Consider the following 7,828-nt stretch of genomic DNA (forward strand, 5'->3'; position numbering starts at 1 on the left):
TCTGCTCTCAAACCTTTAGTTGTTTGTAGGTCCCATGAGAAAGAAGGAAGCAGGAAATCTCAGACAATAATGAAGCCACAAAATAAGGTGGAAATTAAAGTTTACTTCGGTTGCTTGCCTGACACGATGGCAGTATAGTGACAAAATGTTAAAATCACATTTTAGGCCTCTAGAAAATGGCAGATGAATGAGGATCTGGAAATATTTTGGGCATCGTAACAGTTATCCACCTAGTACTGATATGCAAATCCTCACTTTGCATTCAAAACCTTGGTCAAACAGTAAAATGGTTGGTACAAGCAAGGACAGCAGCAAGGGACAGTGAAGCTGATTATCTCCCTAATTCTTTTTCTTCAACTGCAGCCCAGTTGTGCTCCACATCTTCCACCTGCATTGTCAGTTCACACTGTTAAGGCCAAATCTTGTATTTTCTAGCACATCCCAGTACTTGATGCCAACCCAGGAGTACCTATGGCAACACCAAAACCTATCCCTTATCTTCTTTTTCTAGAAGAAAACATAATTCCAGTTGGTAACAATAGCGGGGGTACAAATAGTGAGTCATGCTTTTTGTTCTTTATCCTTTTTTAACTATTATTAATTGTGGGAATTCCTGTCAATGAGGGGGTGATCTGCAGTCACCTAACCTACTTTTACTGGTGATTTAAGCAGCCCTCCAAAAGGAATGTGTTGCACCACTTAATCAACCCAGGCTCTGCAAGCAGAAGAGCCTACTGGAATCCTTAACACTCTATTACCGGCAATAAAATGCAGTGAGTTGTAAGAAGGCCAATTAACTTTAAATATGACCATTTGGGCTTATCCCTCAATGGATGTTCAGAAAGTACCTATCAACCATAAATCTTCAGGAATGCTGAACAACTATTTATAACATACTGGTGTGTATTTTTATGTCAATGAAATAGGAGGAGAGTCCTACACACTGCAGTGGGAACAGTTAAGTCTGAATCACTGCTTGCAAGATAATACACTTTAAAGAACATCGGGCAGGATTAAAAGCAACCCCTGCAAAAAGCCGGAATAGTTCAGTGTTAGAGATGTTACACGTGGGCTGAAGAAGCGATGCCAGGCCCTAACCCTGTGAGGAGGTACCTAGGACAGCTCTCCAATTGATTTTATGCCAACATATGGGTTGAACTGCGGCACAGCTCCCAGTGAAAGACTTTGGGCTCCATTATCCCTGCGTCTCCATAGGCAACTGTCACTGCAGAAATCTCCACTGTATGTAAACAGTCAAATCCTGCACAGGCTTTCTCTATATTGCAAATTTTGCCATCAGGAGTCACAGAGCCAATCAGGAACATTAGCAAACAAGCCTATACAAAGCTTTCAACACATAAAGTATAAATTAAATGCTAAGTGCAGTTATTTCTGCTATTATGAGATCAGTCCCAGGATACATAAAATACATGAAATTATATTACACCAGTTCTTACAGCTACATCTAAAAAAAACCAAAAAAAGTATTTACTATAGATTTATTTTTTAAATATAACTACATGTGACAGATTTGGTGTTTCCTTCTTCCAAATTCTTGCTGCCTGGACAGGATCAATCTCTTTTTTCTTTTTCTTCTTTTTTTTTCATTTTTCTTTTCTTTCACTTAAAAAGCCATCATATGAAGTGTGTTCTCATTTCATTCTATCAGAAAGAACAGCTGAGGACACATACTATATGTAAGAGTTCTGTTAGGAAGTCAGATCAACTAGATAGGGCATTTTTAAAAAAATAATTCAAACATGTGGAATTCAAACATGTGGGCTACATTCTCTACCAAAAGACAAACACAGCAGCACAAAATTGCCTCTGTCTGTACATATGTTCATCCATCATCATGTATGAGCCCTGAAAATAAAAACCATACTTCTAGAAATGAGATTACTGTTCCTTTGCCTGCTCATCATCAATAATCTCTGCTAAGACAGCCAACAAACTTGATACTGGTGCCAGTTTTCATGATGTGGACACCTGTCTACTAAGAATTGAACTAAGAATATCACCAAGTTTTATATAGGTCACTGCACAACAGACAGATGGTAATGACTTCAAGCATTACTAACCTGGGCCAAATTCAAATCAGCCAACTACAGGTATCTAATACCATATCCTGTTAAGCCTGAGTCATCTACTCTCACCAGCTGAGGAAGACTGGACAACTGCCTGAAAAAAAGAAACAATCAGCTTCACTTTACAATGCTCACTTCAAGTCCATTTGTAATCTAAAAAAAAAAACCAAAATAAATGACAATATCTATTATGCTGAGCAATGGAACCTTGAAGGTCCACATGTATTGCTAATAAGAGCATAGAGTCACATAGATATTTTTATTTTCTCTAAAAACAGAAAATTGCCTTTGCTCTCCAAATTTATTCTGTGTTTATTTTCTGACTAAAGTCACTCCTCCTGCAGTGACAGGAAATGAAACTCTTCAAAAATTCTGTTCATCAGCTGAACGTCACACAGCCCAGAAGGGGCAGAGAAGTCCTCTCTTTCCGTTCTTAGGGGAGACGATGGGCAACATATCTAATTCTACCAAGTACTCAGCTGCACTTTCACAAGTACAAGATCATGAGAAAGAATATGAAAAGAGAAAGAAAAGAAGAAGAAAAATGAATTAACACAGTCCTGTTCCTTCTAACTCACAAGCCAGTGTGCGTGGCAATTTCCAAACAGAAAGCCATGGAGCTATCCCATTTCACTACCTGATAGTGAGACTTGCAGCTCATATCAGACTCTAGCTCACACAAATAAACAGAACTCAAGAGAGAGAGCTCCAGCTTTCACCAACTGATGGACAACCACACCACAAGCAGTAACATGCTGTGGGTGATACTGTCTGCTTCTTCAGAGCTGTCAGCAGGTTCTGCAGTCAACCTAAGAGTATTGGGCAGGAGGGCTGTCACACGCCACCTTCTTTTTTTTGGTCTGGCCATACAACTGGCCATTAAAAGCAAGATGCCAGAGATGAATTGTTCTCTAAAAGGCACAAGTCACTGAAATTAGTAGATACATGGCAGCACACGACGATGCTGCCCTCATCAGCTTCAGTCCCTCCATTCCTTCTTACTTCCCTAAGTGCAGGCTGAAGTGTGATGAGTTACTATATCATGAAATTTTCAAAGACACCATTACATTTTTTTCAAACTACAAAGCCATACAGGTTTGAATCACATCTCACAGGCCCTTCTTTATGTCATGAGCTAGCTGCTCATGTAAAGTCTAAAACCATGCAAGTGTTTAAAATGCCAAATCAGACCCAGGCCCTTTTACTTCAAGTAAATAATGCTAATTTTTATAAGTCTCTGGACTTCTACCATCAATTTGACACTAATCAGCAGTAGAACGGTAAAAATTTTCAGAGAAAATCCAGGTTTTTGCAACTTCCCATAGTTTTCCTTTGCGTCACACTCAAAATTTTTAAAGCAGATGAAAACTGGAGCCAAGGTATAACTAGAAATGCTTTTACTTCAAAGTTTTACAGCTGAATCAAAACAGCACTGCAGTAGCACTCTTGAAGTTTTCCAGCAGGTAATGCTTTTAGTTAATTACTGAATCATTTAGGTTGGGAAAAACCTTTTAAGATCATCCAGTCCAATTGTAAACCACTCTAAATCACACTACAAGTGGCTTGTAAACACCCCATTCTTATAAAGTGGTAAACCGACATGCATTATAAATTGCATTCTGAAATCCAGGATAAAGATATAACGGGGTATACAAGTGCAGGAAATGGAACCAACTTTATTTCCACCACACTAATTTTCAAATATCTTACATTATTACTTTATTCATTAGTCCCTAAATTCCTTCCCTCTACTGAAATTCAAAACTCTTATGCCTTTAAAGTCTTCCAGACAGCAGCAAAGTTGGTTGTTTGGGGTTTTATTTTTTCTTTCTTTCCTACAAGAAAATGTCTGTTCTGCTTCATTTCATCAAATTTCTAGGTGAAATCTCTTAGTTTCTTTCTTGCTTCTTTAGATTCCCTCTCCACCTGCCCAAACTTAAGGGGTCTTTAATATTCTTTTTCCTAAACCCTTCTGTATTTGTTTGTTAGACTACCAAAGCTGACAGTGCTTACTGAGTGTCAGCAAGTTCTTAGGTTTTCTTAAGTCCATTTAATAAAGTGAGTTTGTAATGCAATGTGTCAATCCAAGGACACAGAGAACTCCATTCTTCTATTAACCCTCAATATATGCCATGCTTCTGCATGAAAAGTACTAAGAGAAGCCTCCTCTGAGTTTCAAAACCCTCCTGAGAGGCCATTTCCATATTTGTAACCATGCTCAGGTGATTTAACTTCTCTTCAGTAACCACCCAAAATTGTGTTAATTCATGATCGCATGGTGAATTTGGATCCAGTTGCAGGAAAACTCCAAAATCTTCTAAAGTCTTCTACTTCACTCTGCATGCAAAAAACCTGCATGAATTATTATTTGTGGAAACTCTGTAAGATGCCAGCAAAATTCAGAATTTGGCTACTTCCCCACGTCTGATTTTAAACATCATTTGTGCCAGAATTGGAAATGTTTTCATTAATTTGAAGTTTAAAATCAGCATCAGTCAGACCTCTATGCAGCCTTTTGTTCTTAAAATAAAACCTTCATTTCACTCCGAGCCACGTGAAAACTAGATGGTGAATCAGCCTCAAGAATAAAACAAAAATAAATATTCTGCTGTTCATCAGAAAGTGATGCAGTTTTAACATTACCAAAACACACTTTACTTCCCACTGCTAAATATTTCCATCCCCTCTGACATTTTTTTTCCTATACTATAAACTAATGGGTGACCCACTTTTAAGATACAAGTCCCATTTGTCATTAAGATTTATCAGGAAAAAAAAAAAACAGGGAAAACTTGATTTGGATAGTGCATATTTTAATAAGTAATCCATAGTTATTACTTTGAGTTATGCCAAAAAATCAAATCTGACCAATTGCAGAAATGTCTTTCTTTGGTTGATTTTGGTTTGCTTTCTTTAAAAGTTGTTCTTGACAAATCAGATGAAGGTAACTTTTTGTGGTAAAGAGTTAGGGAGGCAAGCATCATTTCCAAAATAAAGCATTCCCCCCCCCCCCCCCCCCCCATGTTTTGCTTTTAAGTTATAAACTCAAAGATGAGTGGAAGAAGCAAGAAAAAAACAAAATATCAATTTTGTGAGATATTCACGCAGAACTGTTTTTCCCAGACTGAAATCTGATTTATTTTTTTCTTCCTCTACCATTTACTACAATACTCTCATTATGAAACTTCAAGGAGATATAATGAACTTTTCCTCCTTGTTAGCATTTTGCTGAAAGCCTGCAACACTTCTTGGGAAAAAGATCTTCTCTTGCAAAATATCCTGCAAAGAACAACTGTATTAAAATAAAAATTAACATAAACTGTAAATCATATTACATATTTAGTAGTTGTTTAATTTTGGAAATCTGATAATGCTCATAAAGCATCTTTGCTAGATGACTAATTAGTTGGCATTCAACCTAAAATAATGCCAAACATAGCACATCTCTTGTACGCTTGCAGAAGTGTCTGTAACCTCTTCACAGAGACTAAATTGCAAAAGGCTACCAGTTCCCAATGATTCCTCTGGGTGCTAATAAATTTAGCTTCCTTCTCACTTAAAGTGTTAGCTAACTTCTAGAAGGCCTCATTCATTCTATACACTCAAAATAATAAAGAAGGTGATCACCAATGTCAGGTGTTGTCCTTTAACAATCACGATCATGCATGCGAGAACTGTATATGGCATGGGGGAACGTGTTGGCACGCATGACAGTGTAGATGGATCACGTGTATGAAGAAGGTACTTTCAGAGGAGGAAGAAAGTATATAGCAGCATAAACCTACACAAGGATCTCATTCAGTCCTGCATAGGAAGCAGTCTATAAAACTATAAAACACTTCATGCATCGTAAGAAGGGCTGTAGCATTTGTTTAAATCTTAAAAAAACAAACAAACAAAAAAAAAAAACCTAAAAAAAAAAACCTTCCCCCCTAACCCACTTTTATTTCTGCATGTTTAATATCTCCATTACAGATTAGAAAATAAACTTTTATTTTGTCTAAATCTTAATGACTTCTAGTTTCAAGACCCTACATAGCAACATCAAACCCAATACAGAACTTCAAGTCTGGCTGCTTCTTCAGCAGCACAAAACTGCATCTTAACAGCCTGGGGCATGAAAGGGGCTCAATCCTCCTCCCCCACCCCCACCCCCCATGCAGAGCACAGCTAAAGGCAAACTCAAGACTCCTCCACTTCTAATACGGCAATTAAGTTTACTACTTCTAAATCAAAGAATCCGAGCAACTGCGGTAAAGATTGGTGTGCTCAAGCACCTTACTTCTGGTTTTCCCTAACTAGTGGTACAGAACCCACCAAAGACCTGACCTTTTAGGCTGATAAAAGTACATTTGTTTCTACTAGGACCCGGCCCGTGGCATTCAGGGGTCAAAACTGCCAAGAACCAGAAGAATTGGGATGTTAGACAGGTCCCCTCCACCTCCATCAAGCCAACGCGCACCGGCTCCAGAGCTTTCCTCCCTCCCCGCCAGCGCGGCAGCTGTAGCCTCCTGAGCCCGGGCTGTGGGCAGCACAGCGGAGCGGGGGCTGAGCCCGGGACCGCCCCTGCTCGGCCCCCACAGCCGGAGCTGCTCAGCCTCCCCCCGCGGCGCCCTCGGGACCAGGAGCTGCCCCGCTGCCGGCCCTTCCCTGCCCGCAGGCTGAGACCCGGGAAGCGGAGAACGGGACTTGGGCGACTGGGGCGACGACACACACGTTTTCGGTCGGCAATGGATCGGTACGAGCGGCGAGTGCTGCACCCCCCGACCCTGCCAGGCGCACCCCCCTTCTCCGCCGGCACCGCACCGCCACCGTACCCCCGAATCCCGGTCGCAGCCGGTTGTCATAGCCATCCAGGAGGCTGTTCAGGATGCTGGTGAAATTTTCCGGCCACAATTTCTCCTCTTTTTTGATCTGCCCTGGCGGCCCGGTGAGACTGCGAGGCAAAGAGGGAGCGGATGAGCGGAGCAGTCGGGACCCCCAGTACCGGCCGCCCCGGCCCCCCCCCGCCGCTGCCCGAGGTACTCACCACGTCGCCAGGCACAGGTAGTGCAGGAGGGCGATGGAGAGACCCGAGGACATGGCGATGGCTGGCTCCTTGGCAGAAACCATCTTTGCATGCCATACTTCACGCCTGGGCACATTAAACGCCTTGTCCGGGGCGGGGAAGGGGACGCGGGGGCCCGGTGGGAGTGGGCGGTGGCAGCCCCCGGCGGCCCTACATGCGCGGCGCCCCGGTTGCCAGGCGCCCGGCACGGGCGGAGGAGAGGCGCGTTCCCCCGCTCCGTTAACTCTCTCGGGGCAACAGGCGCCCGTCCCCCCCGCACCCGCCGGCTCCGCTCCGCTCCGCCCCGCCCGCGGCCCAGCGCTCCGCCCCGTGGCGGAGGGCGCCCTTCGGGGCGCAAGACCCGCCCGTCCGGGGGACAGCACCAGGGAGGGGGCGCGATTGGTGCCCCAGCGAGAGGGGTTCGGAGCAGGAGGGTCCCTGTGCTTCGGTGTGAGAGGAGCTGCGGGCAGAGGGAGGGGACAGGGAAAAGAGAGGAGAGTAAGAGGGAGAGGAGAAGGGAGAGGAAAGGGAGAGGGAAAGGGAAAGGTAGAAAAGAGGAAAAGGAGAGGGAAAGAACAGGGAGAAGAGAGGGGAAGAAAAGGAAGGGGGAGGGAGAGGAGAGAAGAGAGAGGAGAGGGAGAGAGAGAGAGAGGGAAAGAAGAAGAGAGAGAGGACAGGGAGAAGAGACGATAGA

General features: G+C 43.0%; 1 protein-coding gene across 4 annotated transcripts in view; it reads right to left on the minus strand.

Moving 5' to 3' along the window:
* The window catches only part of GABRA4 (gamma-aminobutyric acid type A receptor subunit alpha4), a 41,716-nt gene extending 34,265 nt beyond the window's left edge, over positions 1-7,451 (minus strand). For 2 of the 4 annotated variants that reach the window (XM_061471875.1, XM_061471894.1), the window contains exons 1-2: positions 7,117-7,450; positions 6,905-7,023 (exon numbers count right to left, since the gene is read on the minus strand). In XM_061471875.1, coding sequence (XP_061327859.1) covers positions 6,905-7,023; positions 7,117-7,199 — 202 coding nt within the window. In that variant the 5' untranslated portion in view covers positions 7,200-7,450. Of the gene's footprint in view, positions 1-2,081; positions 2,182-6,904; positions 7,024-7,116 lie in introns of those variants that run through there. The other 2 variants (XM_061471883.1, XM_061471902.1) reach the window with 2 other exon arrangements.
* Between the last annotated feature and the right edge of the window lie 377 nt (positions 7,452-7,828).

This window comes from Pezoporus flaviventris, unplaced genomic scaffold, assembly GCF_033815535.1.
Source record: "Pezoporus flaviventris isolate CSIRO_AGI_PZ_B2104156 unplaced genomic scaffold, CSIRO_AGI_Pfla_v1 ptg000002l, whole genome shotgun sequence".
Taxonomy (NCBI): Eukaryota; Metazoa; Chordata; class Aves; order Psittaciformes; family Psittacidae; genus Pezoporus; species Pezoporus flaviventris.